General features: G+C 39.9%; 1 protein-coding gene across 7 annotated transcripts in view; it reads right to left on the bottom strand.

Moving 5' to 3' along the window:
- AMPH (amphiphysin) overlaps positions 1–17967 on the bottom strand; it is a 105219-nt gene extending 87252 nt beyond the window's left edge. For all 7 annotated transcript variants that reach the window (XM_065752740.1, XM_065752733.1, XM_065752735.1 and 4 more), the window contains exon 1: positions 17887–17967. In XM_065752740.1, the coding sequence (XP_065608812.1) occupies positions 17887–17955 (69 nt within the window). In that variant the 5' untranslated portion in view covers positions 17956–17967. The remainder of the gene's footprint in view (positions 1–17886) is intronic.
- Positions 17968–19185: the final 1218 nt, after the last annotated feature.

The raw sequence follows: 19185 nt of genomic DNA, 5'->3' as shown, positions 1-19185 counted from the left end.
CAGCTGGCTGTGTATACAGCTCACACAAGTAGATGCATCCTGTTCCTGATGCTTACACATCTGGATTCATCAAAATTAAAATACGTTCCCTGGATTTCTAACTTCACAACTGAGACTTAAAAGCAACGCTGTGAGCAATCAACACATTAATTCATTCCAGCCTTGGCAGAAGACAGTAGCTTTCAATACTGAAAGTCAAGAAATAATTTATGCTCAAAATAAATAATTAAGACCTCTATTGGGCTTTTGATGTAGGGCCCTACACTAGGACTAATTCCTAGATGCACCACAAAATCTGGTGCCTTCAGCAGACCCAAAGGACTGTCAGAGCAAGGCAATTCAAGCAATACCAGGCTTGAAGTCATTTCTTCTCATTTTTCCCCCTTGTAATTAAGCCACAGCCAGAATCTGACTCACAGTTCAGATACTGCAAACAGATTGCTACTAGCAAAACAACACTTGCTCTGCTTTGTGAAACAGGAACTCAACTTCATGACACCTACAAACTTACCAGCCTGGTTTTTAACTGGAGAAATTGCTTCAAGCATATAACATCTTCAGGTTGGAAATTTCCATTTGGAGCCTCTCAGTGCCCTGAAGAGGACCCAAAAGTCAAATCTTGAGACCACTATTTTTTGCTGTGCCACAACAGATCAACTTCTCTAGCTTGCATAGTGACAAGTAGTGAGACACATTAATATTGTTAACAGAATAAAATCTAGGAAGATATACATGTTACTACACTGTCTCTAAATGACAGAGATTCATAAATGACAGAATATTTTGTTATTTTTTCTATTTTTTTTTTCCATAGAACAGAAAGCTACAGTATCTCCAATGTTACTCACAAATCTGCTCTAACAGGAGATAGAATCTAGAAAAACAAAGATTGTAAGCTCAGGAAGCAGTTAAAAAATATTTAATTGAGTTTCCAGTAGGTATTGATGATTCCAATGGCTCAGATTTTACCTATAAGTAGCAAAAATTAATCTTGTTCATAAACAAGCTCATGCCAGCATTCAGATTCAAGATTGTGCAAGATAAATATTTATAGGCCAGCTTTTGCTACTTGTCATGTTCTAGTGCAGACCTTCATTGACAAACCACAACAGAGGTTTAAGGAAAGAAAAAAACTAAGCTGCAGAATCACAGAAGATACAACAGTCCCCTTTCCATGCTCTATTTTGAATTTTAAACATGCCCAATTAGAAGGATTTTATTTCTTCCTGTTTGTAATCATTTCACTGAAATCAAAGCATTACCCTTGAAGGGATACCCTCCAAGTCACAATTCATAAATGAAAATTTTAAAGTTTTGCAACAATGAAATTTGATATATATGCTCTCAAGGAATTAACAGCCTAGAAAAGAGTTACCATTAGTTAAACAAACTCCAGGCTGGGAATAGTAAGTAGTTTCACATAGAAGAGAATATCACCTCTGCACTTAGTATTATCTGTTCTAGGCTGAGGAAAGCCAAATTCCTCAGCAATTCTGTTGTATTTCATTTTTTCCTCCATGATCTCTGTATATTTTCAACTTCTCAAGTAATTCTTGCCCAAAACTACACAAAGGTCATCAATGGAACTGTTAACAACAGTGACTTGGTTAAATATTTTTTTACTTTTTGAATTTTCAAAAATATTACTCCACTAGCTCTGATCACTCCTAAAAGAAGATCTTGGACTGGCCTTGTACTGTTGATGTTTGTTCATTTTTACCAAATTTCAGCTTTTTGGCTATGTTTGTCAAGTTAATTTGGATTATCATTTCATTTTTCATTCTTCCTATGGCTTGCTGCACAGTCTGAAGTCAGTCAAATATACTGCCTATTCCATCTAGCAGCAATACCTGCAGTGCCAAGTTTGAGTGACGACTGGGACATTAGCCAGAATCTTTTCTACCTGCATCTCATCAGAAGTGATAAATTTAGGTACAATCAATCATTTCTGTATATATATATATATATATATATATATATATATATATATATATATGTGTGTGTGTGTGTGTGTGTGTGTGTGTGTGTGTGTAGAAAGATGCCCTCCTTGATTCTGCTCAATCTGTACCCTCTAAAACAGGATCTGCTGACATCCCTGGATTTAGTTTCCTTCCTCTAACACACTTGATGTCCTCTGTACAAGTCCAGTAATCATCACACTCTCATCAGTTCTTTTAAGAATCCTTTTCACAGCTAAGAAATGGAGGTGTCTGTTTGCTTCTCTCATTGAACTGTTCTATTTACACAAATCCAAATTTTTGGCACACTGTTTTGATATTTTTTCAACATTATACAGATATGGTCTTCAGAGACACTGGACAGACTATTTAAATTTTGTTCCCTACCACCACCCCATCTGTCTCCTCAGAAACTGAAACTTGAAGTCATTTAAATCTGTCTCCTGGTCATTTATGACAGATGTGCTCTAAAAGTATGAGTAGTTGCCCTAGGTACCTTATCTAAATACATGCAATTCATATATTAAGTCATTAATCTGATTTGCTATACTGCAGCTCAGCATTTGGTTAATATCTTTTTTTTTTTTCTGCTTGAAACATCTTCATCATATCTACAATTTTTATGAACTTTCTTGGAGGTTCAAGCTGCATTCATCCATAGACCATCTATGATGAACAAGTTTTCTGTCTGAACACTATCATATAAAATAATCTCCAAAGCTAAGCACTCCCCCAGCCAAAAAAAAAAAAAAAAAAAAAAAAGAAAGAAAAAGAAAATAGCAAGAAAAATAATGAAATCAACGAGGTCAGAACTGCAGACCAACTTCACAGTATCACTTAAGATTGCAAAGGTAGAAAAGATCTACTTATGTTCAGAAGCAGTCAGATGTTGAGCTTCTACTACATATCTAAATATTTATCTCATTTAAAATAATTTAAAGACGATGAAAATAATCAACAAAGAAAACACACCCCCTATTTAACACACTATGGGGCATTTTTCAGTAGAAATGCTTGTTCTCAATTTAAGGAAGAATGTCAGTAGGAAAACTCTGACCAGGTGTAATAAGTGTATTCATTTGATTCATAATTTATACAAGAGGAATCACTTGTACAATATTCAAACTGTTCTGTCACTGTGCTTTGATTTGCAGGCGCAATTAAAAATAATAAACAGAAAAGTTTCCCCCATTCCCAAAGATGACCTCACATAACAGTGCCATAAAAATCTCAATGCTAGCAAAATCTGAGAAGTGATAAGATGAAAATCTTTTTAAAGTTGATGAGATCTAAAGATTTCTTGACAGCATTTCATCATAAGGGCAAAGCTGCTGGCATTAGCTTTCTAACATCTAGGCTCTTTCAGGTTAATAGATTTCTGTAGCCCTTTTTATTCTGTTCAAGAGAAAAACAATGACCTCTAATGAAAAATGCATGCGTACACACAATATCAGAGGTATTTTCTGACTACCACTGGACTCAACCTGAGCTTATCAAATCAAGTTTCAGAGAAGTATTGATGGCATTATACAACAGAAGAGATGAAAGAAATCTGAAACATTGCGTTCTGAGCTGTCCTGGCATTAACAGTCTTCTGTCCACACCTTTCCCACTCTCTCCCATCCATATGTAATTCAAGGGTGAGAGGTGGGGGATGTTTCTTTAAAGTAAAAGAAAAAAAATTAAAAAAAATCTATAAAAGAAAAAGAAAATAGATGCTTCATTCTGTTTTGTGCTTTAACCAGAAGAGGGACAAAAGATACATCAAATCTACTTAATATGGCAAAATACACCAGTTCTTCACAAATCTTCGGAACAGTTTCAGAGATCACACAGATGTTTTGTTACTTCATATCCTAACGATGAAAGAATGCTACAGAGTACTTAATGCAGATGCATGGGGACTGCTGAGTCACAGCCTGAACCACTGATTGAGCACCTGAAAGAAAGACCTGGCCAGCACTTCAACTGTGCAACCAGAGGTCTTGAGTGGACTCTGGCTCCAACCCACTTAGACCTCGCTTAAGGGTTGACTGCCACTGAGGAAGGCTCTCTTGTTAGAGATCCCTCCTTTGGAGTTCTTTCCCTGCGAGCCTAGATGCTCAGAGATGGGTGCCCATTCATTTTTCCCTCCTTTTGTAGCATCTCTTTGTTTGCTCTGGCCTCTTTATGTTAGATTTCTAGATCTCTAGTCTCCAAAGAAACAGTTTTATCACTGGATTTATATTTGTTCTGCATTTTGGCTTTCTGTATGCTAACTGCACATTAGACACAGACTGGAAACTAAAAAATAAACGCTGCCTGCAAAATCAGTTAGCAAAAAATTGTTAGTTATAGAATATTTGAGGTCTAACCCATACCCCAAGGCATCTACTTTGTCAAAAATAAATAAATAAATAAAGGAATACAACAGAACTGAGAGTGAAACACATTGCAGAGGTATGATTATATTCAAAATTTAAATATATATATAGTTGAAAATCTATGAAGAGCTATCAAACACAAAGTTATAATTTTTGGCAAAGGGGAGTGGTTGAAGCAATGTTGCATGATCTACTGCCCTCAGCAAACCCTCCAAAAACACAAATATTGAAAGCCACATAGTCTTTATTCAGATTGAAGTGATTAGAAAAGTAGTTGAGATACCACTGCTTTGCAGTACTTCTGGAATCACGGAAGGCTTTTGCTTCAATTAAAGATCTTTTTCTGCCTCACAAGGAAGCATAATTTTCAGCAAACTGTAAGATCTGTCATATATATATAATACTTATTCTGTGTGTGATCCTTAGATATCTTTACAATAGGGCTCTGCATGATCATTGGGTCTTCCTAGGGCACAGTTTTCCATCACAAGGACATTAAAATTAATGTAGGTAGAATCACCAGATGTCAGCCAGATTTTCATCTAGTATTGAAGTCAGTGAAATCAGCAAGCTGATGTGAGCTGATACAGCACTTGAGAATATAGCCCTGCATTTCCACTGGAGAGAACAGTGGGTTATCTTCAAATTATTTGTTGTGACATATAGCAAACACAAGATGATTCCATACTATAGATATGGCATCACAACAGGTAATGTGAAGATGTGAAGGAACACTTATTCCTTGCAGGACTACCACAGCAAGTTCCAGTCCCACACTTCCTACATTATATGCACTTATGGAACAGCCATACAGCGTACACGCAAAGCAGCCTAACCTGAAACTATTTCCACACAGTAAATGCATTTAGGAAATGTCAAATTAAATGCAAAGGATCTCAAACTGTCTACATGAAGTGTATCTGCATGGGAAAAGGAACATGTCTGCGGAGTCCTTCCTCTCTGCTATGAGGAATCAAAACAATTGCACCTGGTGTATCATATGCAGAAGGATTACATTCATTGTTATTGGACTCCACAGAAACATTACAGGAACAAGTTAACATCAGAGCACGGATACTGCAAAGCTGATAGGAAATGCAACTATGATTCTGATGAAGTTAGGACATTTTGGATGCTGCTGTATATGCAAAACTTACTGAAACACACTGAAACTCCCAGATTATTGCATCAATTAGATGGTGTTAAATATCTTTAAGTAATTCCTATGTTTACCTAGACATTATGCAACGTAAGGCTTCTACATTTACAGACCCACTCCCTATGGTCCCTTCTATCAGGGATTTCATTCAAAGCCTGACTAATAGGCCATCTGGGACTGAATCCTGAACTTCTGCACACAGACACTGCCATTCGTTGCTGTTCCACAAGGCCATAAAGTAAAGTAATAGGGAGCACTCCGAGTCTTGATTAAGCAAAAGCTTCTGTGAAGATGAATCAACATGTTTTTTAAAAAAAAATGTTCTCAGTTATGCCAGATACATTTACACTGATTCCAAAGAACTCACCTACATGAGCCAAAGGCAGGCTGTGATCCAGAGTTTCACTTATCCATGTGGAGTGATTGCCTATGTTTTTTTTTAGAGGCTGGTTTTCACTTCAAGGTAGGCAGTACCACGCTCCTGCCACACTCAACACTACTCCCTGTCTCTGTATAGGCTGACAGAACACGAGAGTGGCAAAAAACATGAATACTTGTTTAATTTCATCAGCTCATTCCATCAAGTCTCCCACAGTCATCACAAAAACCAGGAAAGACAAGTCATCAGTGACAACTTGGGGGGGGGGGTGGGGGGGGCACTGGGATGCACAGGGATCTGAAGCATGCAGCGTAAGAATGGAGCTGGACCTGTTCAACCAGGAAAAGACAGAGTTAAGGGAAGGAAATCTGTTTTTAGCCTCTGAATATTTAACTGGTCATTAAAGAAAAGGCAAAGACAGGCTTCTCAGTAGTGTAAAGAAAAAGGATCAGAGCAATGGAAGTTCATCATGAGATGGTACAGCAATCTGGGCAACCTCTGTCCTTGACGAGATTCTACACACAACTGCACACAGGCTTGAGCAACCTGACCCAGCTTTGAGAATGTCCACATCCTGAGCTGGAGATGGCACCCATAGGTCTCTTCCAGCTTAAATTACTTTACAGTTCTAAATTAAAACTGACATGAAGGCTTACACACTGGCCTGACTGAAATAGAGGAAGAAGCAGTGATGGGTACTGTACAGGCTGTGCACTGGATTAAGAAATAAACTGAGAAATGCTAAGCAAAGGGAATGAAGGGAAGAATTATTTGCTCCCATTTTAAGTAAATCCATCCTAGGTTGTTTATAAGATGTTAAGGGAAAATAGAGAGCCCTATTATTCTTCCAAACACAAAGAAAACAGCCTGATATGCTACCCTTCCCTCTTTCTTGTAATGATATTGACTTATTTCTTTTTTCACCATTTTAAACGGAACAGTAAAATGTTTGAATTTACTCTGCAAAAGCAAAGGAGGTGATGAAAAAACATCAATAATTCTTTGGGTTCAAACTAAACATTTTGCACCTTCAGGCCTCAAATAAAGTGAAACAAAATACGTTGTTGGTGTGTATAAAATGAAAAGGGAGCAATCAAACTGCATGTACGTTCCAACTGATGGGTACAAACAGGCAAGGAGAGATTAGCAAGATTAAAAACAGTGACAGACGGTCCCAGACTCTTCTATTAAGTCCTCTGTATTTTTGTGTGGGCGTTTGTTGCAAGGGTAGGAAGCAAAACGGCTTGAGGGAGCGAATATGCATATACCCTTGCTAAATCTTAGCACAAAGTCAGTGCCAGGCACTTCCCCTGATGGACACCGTAAGTGTGCTGAAATAATAGTTAAAATTAGCCATGAACCACACAATATCAGCAAAATATAAGTAACAACTTATGCAGACCAGGGCTAGGTCAGCCAGGAGTTTTACTATGACAGGTCAGATTTGCTGAAAACAAAACAAGGAGAAAAATGGCTTCTCATACTGAAGGGATACTGGAAGTAAAAGTTCCCCTTACATCACAATATATGTACATGTATGACCAGGTGTAATTTGCAGAAAATCACGCAACTAGCTAAGACTAAATTCAGTCCCACGTGGAGTCAGTACAGAGCCCATGCTAGCATTGTGCTAGCATGGAGAACTGGATTACAATTAACCAGCAGAGCCATACCCTGCTACCAGTAAAATCAACACAAGCAGGAACACCTTTTGATGATACGTGTTAAGAGTAATTTGATAAGTTAATCTGTAATAGAAATAAAGGTTAAATACTGTGATGGATGTAATCAGTGTTTCTCAATGCGTGTCTCTTATCTGAATTATTTCATTCAGACTGAACTCCTACACAATTCAACTAAAGATCAAGTTTTGTATTAAAACAGCTCAAAACATTTAAAATAAATAAATAAAAAAGATAACAGGAGTAAACGTAACCCAGGTGGGAAGCTGGTTGATGCTGATTTTTGTATTCTTCTGCTATATGGCAGTCTGCTACATGTCTGTGAGATTACTAACAGAGTAAAATAACTCTTGGTATGTGTATGAATCACACAAAAGCTTGTGCTAGGGAAGGACCTTTCCCCTGGCTTATCCAATCCATATAAATCATTGCCTTTTCTGATGCAGGCGGTGAGAAAGGAAGAATTCTGTTATTCCTACGCTTGTCAAAGACTAAAGGATCAGCCAGAGCCCAGGTGGGAGTATAGGCATTTTCATGTGTCTGCAGTAAAATTAGCTACTGCAGATTTTATGGACCAAGCAACAATACACACTGACGTGTCCTGAATTAGAAGACAACCCATTGTTTGGAAATTATGCTCTTTACTACAAGTCATGTTTACATGACATAAATAGTAACTGCATTTTATATTTGACAACATGTATGCTCTCCTAACAGATACGATACTAACTGTAAATCCTACGTATTTGTCATTTTTGTAATACTTCTATCAAAAATATATTAAAAAATATAACTGAGGGTTATATTAGTATTTCTGTCCATATTTGAACCTTTAGTCTTTTTTCTTTTCTTTTTTTTTTTCAGTATACGGAAAGATTAAGAAGTTATTGATTTCCCCTTTAGTTCTAAATAGGTAGCCCCACTGAGACTTAAATTCTCATATAGAGGTGCTGACCTTAATCAACCGCATCGCTTTAGTCTTATATCAGCTTTATCTCATATGTATTGGACCCTGCTTCTTCATTGTTTACTAAAATGCCAATGCTTTAAGACTGAGCTATTTAATTTTCATGGAATCATAGATTATATAAAAGTAATGCAGCCATCTGTTTGTGTTCAGTTTATATTAACACGGGTGTGTTTTCTCGCCTTATTGACATGAAGTTATGACAAAATTCTCTTAAGACTGCATATGTGAAAGACTTTTTTTTTTAATCTTAGTTCCTAGGTAACACAGAAAAGGACATTGCAGAGAAGACATGATGTTTTCCTAACATTTATATTTCATTGTGAAAAAACATCTACAAAGAAAATCTACACATACTCCATTTTGGATAGACAGACTCTTACAGCAAATGCACTTTTTTATTTTGAACAAACTCTGGTTGTCTATTAGATTTCCATTTTTACCAGCATCCCATTGCAGTCAGACATTCAATTAAGTGAATGCAAGTTTTCCCACTGATTATTCTCATTCACTGTAATGGATGCTCAGCCTAAATGTGTCTCAGTGTCAAGGGAACGCCTTTTACATGTCTCTATTTTACAATTGTTCAACAACTTGGCTGTTGGCACATCAGACTAGTCTGATGCAAAATTCTTCTCCTTTGTGCATAAAAGCATTAGGATAGGGATTAAAAAAAAAAAGAAAAAAAACACAATGTGTTCTCCCTACTTATTTTGCTGACACTGAAAGCACCAGACAAACCATGTTTAGGACGTGGACCTCATTTTTTCCTGGGCCACTGTAAACACAAATGCAATCTCTCTTTTTCTGCAATGCAAAGAGATAGCCCCCTGCCCAGATGGAAAGCTTTACACTTTGCATTGTGCCCCACCCAGCAAGCACTTGGTGTGTTCTTATTTTACTAGAGCTGACACTGGATGAAGATGCAGACAACACACTTTGTTTTCATGTAGTAATCTAAAGATTACTCTCAGCACCTGCCTGGACTCTCATTTATAGGCAACTGAGGAATTCAGAGCAGAAACCTTCTGTACCATAGTCAGCCAAGCCTTAGTTGCACAGAAAGGATACTTCAGGAATATGGAATTCAGAACCAACAACCCTAAATTAAATGAGTAAGGTCAGTGGGATCCAAGCTCTTTTGGAAGTCCAAGCAGTAAAAACCTTGAATGAAACACAGCTCTTATCTAATTCTTCTCAGTAGTACAGCAGCTGATTTTGACTCCATAGGATAGCATTTGTTCACCACCACTACAGATGAAGCTGGTTTAGATGGAGGTATAAATACTTTTTCTTACTAATATTCTACACTGTAGAACACAGTGAGTTTGTGACACTTTCTAGAAAGCCCTTCCTCGCATTTCTGCTATTTCCACTTATTTTACTTCTTTAAAGTCATAAAAAAAAAAGATAAAAAAAAAAAAAGGCAGAAATTCATCACAGCCCCCCAGAGTTGGTTCCTTTTTTTTGTCAATACTTAATGATAACAGCTTACCAGAAGTGGGATTGAAAATACCCTGAACTGCAAAGGGAGAAAGGGGGGAAATAGAGTGATCTGCATGTGCGACTGATTTTTTTAATGCCTTTTTCCAGATCCACTAAATGTGCAAATATTCCAAGACCCATTACTATGTAATAAGTTCTGCTCAATTGATGACTGCTTTCATTCAAGTAAAGAATGGAGTGTAAAAATAAAAATTAAATCATTCTTTCAACAAGAGGAGGGAAGAAGTCTGTGCTGGGTTTGTATTACTACTTCAATCCTTTAAACACTTCAGATACCACACATTAAAGTGCAATCCAACAACATCATGAAACAGCATATATCAGGATAAGCCTTTAGAAGGATGGGCATGTACTGTGGACATTAGCAAATGGATATTCACAGAATCACAGAATTGTAGGGGTTAGAAGGAACCTCTAGAGATCATCTAGTCCAAACCCCCTGCCAAAGCAGCTCCCTAGCCCAGGCTGCACAGGTAAGTGTCCATGTGGGTCTTGAACATCTCCAGGGAGGGACACTCCACAACATATTGGTACAAAAGCTTTGAGTTAAACTTGAAATTGGATTCTAGAAGGGGGAAGATAACCCACAATTTACTGCTCACAAAAATAGAACCTCCTAAAATGCAACTTAGCAGCCTTGATACTGCATAAGGCCACCTTTAAAATAGGTTTTTCAGTGGGGTACAATTTCTTAAATTACTTTTCATAGCAGCTCTCTCAGCAGAAATCAGATCTAAACAGCACAATCCAAGTTGAAACATCGACAAAAATACTCCATACTCAAGCTTGCCATTCATTCTGCAGCCTGTGAACACGTGTTCTTGACCCCAAATATTTCTCAGAGTTTCCTCTCTTTTGTCCTGCCATATTACTCTTATGACTCTTGGACATGTGAATTTTGCCCACATTTTTGCTGAGAAGTAAGGCGGCACTGAGAGATGAGCTATCAACAAGCCACATTTTGTCATTTTGTGAGGCTGTCGCATCATAAGGAGCACATTCATTTCTTTACTAATTAATCCAAAAGACATTTCACAGAACACAGAGGAATAAGTGTAGTATTTCTTAAATTCAAAGGAACTTCATTTATTGAAACCCAAACTCCATATTTTGAATTCCTATCACAAGACATCAGATTCATTTTCAGACCTCATCCAGACATCTTCTCACTTGGAAACTGATCTCGTTCTGTTGTGGTTGTTTTTCCACCTGCTGTTTCTCATATAATGAATCTGCTCCTTTAATGTTTCCTAAATGCAGTCCCAAAGTGACAGTGCTGTGGTTGCAGCATCTTGCAACTCATGCTTTTCTCCCTCTTTGCTTCTCTCCTTATCAAGGCCAGCTTTGGAGACCACTGCCCTAAGCCAGCACTATAACCCACTTCTGAATGTAGCCCTGCTCCCTTCCTCTCTTCAGGGCTGAGTATACCATTACATTTTTCCTTTGTTCTGCCTTTGATCCTAGCATCTCTGTTGTTCTTGTGATGCCAGTGTGCATAGTAGAGATTTGAGCAACATGAACCAGTCAGTTATTTTTTATTTCAATTAGCCTCATTAACCATTCTATTTGTAAAAACAGACCTAATATTTGTCCTGTACCTAAAATTAATGATAATTTTATTTTGACAAAGTGATTTAATGCTCTCAGCATTTGCTTCATGTATTAAAAAAATCATCCATGGTGTGTAGGCCAGTGTGAAAAGATAAAACTGTTTCATCCACATTAAACTATCTAGAAGGGGATTTATTGGATAATGGCACCCACAGAGAGCTGTAGAAGTGTAATAAAAATACCAAATTTTTAGCTACTCCTCTACATGCCCAACCTGCAAACAAGATATTAACTCCCAGATTCTAAAGCTAATATATGCATTTGATGTGAAATAAATAAATAAAATCAGTCTTCTCTCAGATCTCAAGTACTGATTATTTTCAATTGAAAATGCATCATCTTTATTCAACTAAACTTATCTGAATGAAGCTTTTTATCTGGTTGTACTTTGTGCTTATGCATATTAATCCTCATGCAGGTAGATCACTTCATTAGGTTTTATTGAAGCAAAATGTGATATAACTGTGCTCCCAGAGTACTGCACACTATTGCCGACCTCTGCCACATATCACCAAAACCTTCTACTTCTGTAAAAGCAAACGTTTACTGATTATCACAATCTAGAAAACAACTTCAGATTCTGTGTTCCTTAGGCACTTTTTACTTTTTCAAACAGAACAAAAATCACAATCACATTGGGCTATTTTTGTAGTGTTTTTCAAAGTGAAACCTGGAAAAGTAGGATTGTGATCTTGCCAGCCATGGTGTGCAGGTGTGTGTGTGTGCACATGCTATACTGATGGCATTTTTTGAAATGTTTCTGGAAAATAAGAGTTTCTGTTTGTTAACTTAGACTATAAATTCTTTTTCAAATTGCTTGTTTTAGTGACAACCCAGGACACTGGCAAGCCTTCCTCTCTTCTTTTGTATCATAGATAAAGAGAATTGATTGCAGCTCATGGACTGTATCACTGGGCCCTGTGTCACTACTAACAACAGATTTAACAGTCTTCTAGGTGCAAAAAAATGAGGTGAAAGAGACTCCAAGCTGAGAACTCAAGGAAGCATCAAAGGAATTAATCTGCTACAGACACAGAGAATGAAGCAGGAGAACATATCTGGGAGGACTAGGAGAAAGCAGGAACTTTTTACCAGAGAAAAAAGAAAGAAGAAAGAAAGGGTGGCTTGAAAAAAAAAAACCACAAAAAAAAACAAGAGAAACAACTGAGAAGTAGTTGCAGGGCACTGGGAGTCAGAGACTTGAAAAGTGGTCCAGCCTTTTACTTCTCTCTGTCTCTGTCCAAAGAAAGGCCTCTGAACTCTCCCACTGCCCTGCCACCACTCCTAGTCAGTACAGTGCTGTTTAGATGTTTTCAAAATGCTTGTCCATACCAGTCTTCAGTTCTTCAGTGTCTTACAGATATTCATCTGCTAAAGATAAAGATACAGAAGAATATTACCGAGAAATCAAATGTTAGAACAGCCAAGGAGAGGGACAGGCTACTTCCCACATTAGCTCATCACACAAATGGAACTTGAGAAACGTTACATGCTTCCTCATAATAGGACTGTTTTATGTAACACTCAAACAGATGGATAAACTCCAGTCAGCTGTGACTCTTAATGACAAAACTATATAACTGCTCTCCAAGTTGGTCTCTGGTTTAAGATTCTGGTGACTACTGACTAACCAGCTACTCATCAGGTTAGGATCAAATGAGCTCCTATTCAAGAAAAGCATAGGCTCAGCGCTGCACAGAATGGATGCTGGAGATTTTTCCCTAAACTCTCCAGAGACCCAGTGTTTGAAACATTCAGGACTGGAAGCTCCAAGCAGCTGACATTGCAGCCGAGACCAACAAACTAAACCAGGCAAATGTTCCCCAAGGAAAACACTCCATCCTGAAGCAGTAGAGCCATCTGCTACCCTTCTTCTCCACTACTCCTGAGAATTGAGACCCAAACTCAGTAAGTAGCAAATGATATTGTTTTCTTTTTTACTTCTCAGTGAAATGCATGAGGAGACAGACAAATCTCAGGAAACCACTTGCACAGATAATGTTCGAGGAGCAGGCATACACCCAAGAACTAAAAAAGGAGATGGGAATAAAGACAATAGTGAGAAGATGAAACTGTCAAGCAAGAATAGAGGAGCAGGTCACCCTGGTATTGATGACACTTTGGTCAATGAATGTGGCAATATTGATTCCCATAAAACTGAGTAAACAGCACTTTTATGATTTGATGGAAGCTAAGTGACAAGGGGGAAGATACAATGACTTACAGGACCATGGCTGTTATTGCGAATGGGGAGAAAACTGGAAATGAGGAAACTGATTTCCTTGCTTCATGTAACAAGAAAATCTTCACAAAGAAATATAACAGGAATGAGCCCTGGCCATTTCCTCTTTCGTTTCTTACACATCTGGCAGCCAGACATCTGGAATCTACCTCCATGTTTTACACTGCATATTAAAAATCCAAATGACCAAAAGCAATTAATATTTTAAGAGCAGCTACTCTTTGGGCTGCTTGGAAGGGTCACACAGAAGCTCCAGTCAGATCAAAGGACACGATGACAGTGTCTGCCAGAAAACCACTTGTAAATTTTGAGGCAAAAAGAGAACACCCCCTATATCAGGGAAAGATGGAGAATAATGGAGAATAAAGGGCTGAAATTGTGAACAATGAAATTTATATTAAGTGAGAAGACAGCTTTCTGACTGGAGTTACCTAAGCAATAGTATAGATCCTTTTAGGTTAAGTGCAAAATCTCCAACATTAGGTATTTTCAAAAGCAGGCAAGAAAAGCGTTGCTACGGAATAATTTAAGTACTGCTGATTCTGCTTTGGATTAGAAAAATAGCCCAGATGACCACTTTTGTTCCCTCTTTTCTGCAATTTATGTGACAGAGAAAAAAATAAAAAGGTAAGTTTGAGCTTTTTATACTAGACTCTGAAGCTAGAAAAATCAAGGCTGCATAGTTTAGGCCGTGGCATTCACGTGAGAATTTATCGACATCCAACTGATTTTCTTTGCCAACAAATAGCTTAACAAATAGCTCTTCACAAATGCTAGCGCCCTTTCCTTGCATGTACCTGTGCCAATAAGGACACAGATGTTGCAGTATGTCATAACTCTGTAATGGGTTCAGTGCACTACATTTTATAGCTTACGTGGGGCCAAAGTTTTAAACCATTAGATAGTAATTTTCCTTCATGAGCCTGAGGTTGCTAGAGATACATAATCGCACCTACAGGCAGGTGGAATACACATAACATGTCTTTCATGAATGCATTCCACACGCAGATCCGCATTCAGTTCTTTAGAGCCATTGTTTTGGTTGTAACAGAGCACGTGGTGGGCCCAGAATTGGAAAATTATCTTCTTGGGAGTTATCTTTCAATTTATGGCAGCTCCTCCTTTACAACAACTTTAATCACTAGTTACTCCTCCAACAGTCTCTTGACCTCAAGCATTTACTACTTTACCATTTGGATGTAACCATAGAGTCAGCTAACAGAAAGCTGCACACCAGTTGGATTCTCCAAAGATACTTCAGCTCGCAGGAGTGTGCCTTACTGAATTCAGATGTGTTGTGACAACTCTGAGTCTGTGCAGCTAAAGGTGTTAGGTTATGATGGGGAGGTTTGAGTGGTAACTAGCGTTACAAATTGGGTTGGCAGTTTTAGTTCAAGCTTTCAGAGGAATCCAGGGACACAAACTCTGTGTTTTCATCCAAGTCAACTTGTCCTCGGTATTGACTGAGTCAGCTTCAGTTACAAATACATCTGTTCAGTTTTTCAGTATAAGCAGACATTTAAACATATCAGTGTTCCATCTACTTTTATGACTAGCATGTAGGCTCCTGAATTCCTCTGATGCTTTTAAAACTCTAAACCAGATCCTTCAGCTCACTGTTGGCAATAGCCAGCAGATGCTGCAAGCTCAGCACATCTATGCTTCCCAAATAGTGGGAGGAAAAGGCATTAAAGAAATGCAGTGGAGTTGGGGGTTGGACTAGATGATCTCTAGACGTCCTTTCCAACCCATGCAATTCTCTGAATGGTGTAGTTTGGTACATGTGGCACTCTTGCATAAAAATCAGGCTGCCAAGGTACCCAGATTCACAAGTACCACATTCCAGTTGACATGAAAAAAATGGAGTGACCAACAGTTATTTCTGGTTGTTGAAGTCCTGTCTTTTCTATGAGAACTGGCCTGGTCCAGACCAGTTTGAACCATCACTTTCTTCCTCTCATTAGCACTCTAAGCTCATGATTTCATTCTTTCTTTAATTTAGACTGTTTTCTAATGTCACTGACATATCAAGACATTGATACATTTATTTCACTCATTTCCACAGTGTAAAGGAATTTACTAATTTTCTGGAACCTTACAAGGAAAGAAAGAACATCACTCATGTTACCAAGTCTAGTATAGAAATACCAGAAGTTTACTGTATCACAGATGAATAATAACTGTTCTTGTTTAGCAAGAACATCAAACTCTCAGATTAAGCACTTCTAATGCAAGACAGCTAGATTTATCCAATATGATCTGTTTTCCCACTAGTTATTTAGCTTTTGTCATACGAATAGTAAGCAGTCGTGTATATGGGTATGTACACTACCTAGAGCATACAACTAAAATTTCTCCTAGACAACAAAGAAATGAAGATAATGGGTGCATCATTACAAAAATAGTTTCCATAGATAAAGGCTCATATTTTATAGCCATTCCATATTTTTAATACAGCTGCCACACAATAACAAATAATAGAAACTATTTATAAATGCATTATAAACCCAGCTGACTGTAAGAACACATTAAGAAAACTGCAGGTGCTCAAATCCAATATAAGTAACAAGATAAAACAACTCAGAATGTGTTTAAAATCTCTCTAAGCCAGTGTGGTATTATGTACTCATCACAGAGCCCTCCTGTTCACACCATCAAATATCAGACTTCTAACTCCTAGGCTTCCAAGTCCTGAAAAGTAATCTACTCAATAAAAGTTGTTCCCTATATTAACAAATAAATACATACAATAATAAAATGGAGGGGGGATGGAAGGGGACAGAATATGAGCTGCACTTGACATGACACCAAGACCTCAGGTATTGAAGTCAAGGTGTGCTACGTACATTTCTACAGATCTCCTGTGGCCACACAGACACATCTGGAAGGAGTACATATGATTTTAAGACCTACACCTATGATTTACCAGGTGGTTAACAGCAACAGTGCCAGCAAACAACACCAACAAAGACTGCAGGAAACAAATATCAGCTCCAGCTACTGACCCAGCTGAACTTACATAATAGAATCTCCAGATCTCCTCAAAATCTTGAAGATTTTCATCTGAAAACAGTCACAGTTGAAACCTTCAAGAAAGCGAATGCATCACAACTTTGGTACTGAAAAGTCCAGTACTTTATGACCTTGTGAGCTAGGGGGGAGAGTCGGAAAGAGAAAGTCCATCACCTGCCTTTAATGATCTCAACAATTAAATTTATAGAGTGACATGATTATATAGGAGTCTTTCTAGCATATAAACTGTGATTTTTATTCCCTTAGAGCACCTCAGATTTCAGTGTAAAGAGGGATTTCTAGGCAGAGAGATATGAAAAAAACTGGTCATAAAGTAATCTCTTTTAGCTCTCCAGAGCCGTGTGACATCAACACGCAACAGCAGCGCAGAACGGCGGCCGGAGGGGCAGCGAGGCTTCGATAGCGCTCGTAAGGGATGGCAGGCCACTCGCTCGCTGCTTTGAACAGCTTCGCAACGACCCCGCCGACAGCTGACACGCAGGCACGCGGAAACGCCTTTCAGCTTGGTTTGATGCCTGTGTCCATGGTCCTGTTCCGACACACGGAGCAGCCGAACGCTAAAACCCTCCCGAAGCGGCAAACCCGGCACCGAGCCCTTGGCGGGGCGGCCAGGCCAGGGGAGCAGCGCTTTAACCCGACACGAGCAGGCGCGGATATTAAAGGCAAAGCAATCCTCTTAAGCAGCGCGTCTGCGGCGGGGAGCCGAGGCGAACCCCGCACGCACCGGCGGAGGAGGGCTGCAGCCCGGGGTCCTCCCGACCTACCCCCGCGGAGGGGACAGCAATGGGCCGGGCAGCCGCTAGCCGAGCCGGAGAGATGCCCGCACCGCCGCGGGGCTCCGGGCGCTGCCGCGGCGCGGTGGGAACCGGGGCGGTTACGTAACGGCGGCTCCGGCCGGCCGCCCGCTGCAGGGGGATCCGCTCTGCCCGCCCCTCGGCCGGACTGCCTCTCCCCGGCACCCATCTCCCTCCCTTCCCGCCCCGCACCTTCTCCTGGGCGCGGTTGAGGCGTTTCTGGACGTTTTTGGCGAAGATGCCGGTCTTCATGTCAGCCATGGCTGGCGGCGGGGGGAGCGGGGTGGGGGAAGGCGGGCGAGGCAGAGCCCGGCGGCGGAGAGCAGGGATGGATGGATGGAGGGAGGGAGGACGAGGAGGAGGAGGAGGAGGAGGAGGAGGAGGAGGAGGAGGGCCTTAAAGACAGGGCTGGGAGAGGCGGGGCTGCCGGCGCTTCAGGTGAGCGGTGGCCCCCGAGAGGCGGCCCCGTGCCCCCACGTAACAAAAAATGGGGAGAGGAATAGGCCGGTGCCGCCCTGCTGGGGGACTGCCCGTGGGTCAGCTCCGGAGGACAAAGGGAAACGGTTTCGAAGTAACAGACGGGAGGTGTAGGCTGGATATGTGGAAAAAAGTTCTGTAGGATGAAGGCAGTGAGGCTGCCCAGAAATGCGGTGGATGCCCTGCCCCTGGAGACGCTCAAGGTCGGGCTGGAGGGGACTGTGAGCAAACTGTGCTGCCAAATTCCCTGCTGGTATTTATTGCTGCTGTTTGGCTAAGCGCGGAGTTCCCTGAAGCAGAGAGCGGGAAGCGCTCACAAACGCTGCAAAGCAAAACACTGTGGAGCTCCAGGCTCCGAACCTGTGCCTGTGTTCTACAGAGAGCCGTTCTGTGTTTGTAATAGTTACCACTGATTTTTCACATGCGTGCAAAACACAAGCCAGAAGGTCATTCCCTGTGCCTGCCAAAAGACAGCGTCTCCTATAGCCAGGAAGTCAGTGTTTCATGAAATCTGGTACTTCTGTAGTAACCAAGGAAAGCATTTTATCCAAAAAACAAACAAACAAACAACAACAATAATAAAAAAGAAAACAAAACAAGCAGCCTCTTACAACATTGTTAGACTGTGAAAGATCAAACCAATTACTTCTTTGAAGTAATTTTTAACACCTTCTGTAGTGTTTGTCTTTCTGGCCAGTTCAAACTCCAAAAGGATCACACCACTTTAATAATAAAATGTCCTTCGAAAGAAGTATCTTACTTTGTTTACTCATTCATTTTCTTCATCAGAAGATAGCTGGTGTGACACGTATCACCAGCAGAATATATCTGTTTGTGGGGCTGCATGCAGAGAATAAAGACACTCACCCATGCCTTTCTGCCCCTAGATGTCTGACCTAGCAATAGTAGATCCCACAGTGATGAGCCCAAACATGCTTTCTCCTGCTGGCAAACAAGGAGCATGGAGATGTGTCAGCTGTGCTTGGTCATACATCCAGTCTCTTCCTACTCAGT

This window comes from Cyrtonyx montezumae, unplaced genomic scaffold (assembly GCF_038088225.1).
Source record: "Cyrtonyx montezumae isolate F1298 unplaced genomic scaffold, pur_monq_1.0 scaffold_8, whole genome shotgun sequence".
NCBI classification, from domain to species: Eukaryota; Metazoa; Chordata; class Aves; order Galliformes; family Odontophoridae; genus Cyrtonyx; species Cyrtonyx montezumae.
The sequence above is the reverse complement of the archived record's forward strand: the minus strand, read 5'-3'. Positions and strand labels throughout refer to the sequence as shown.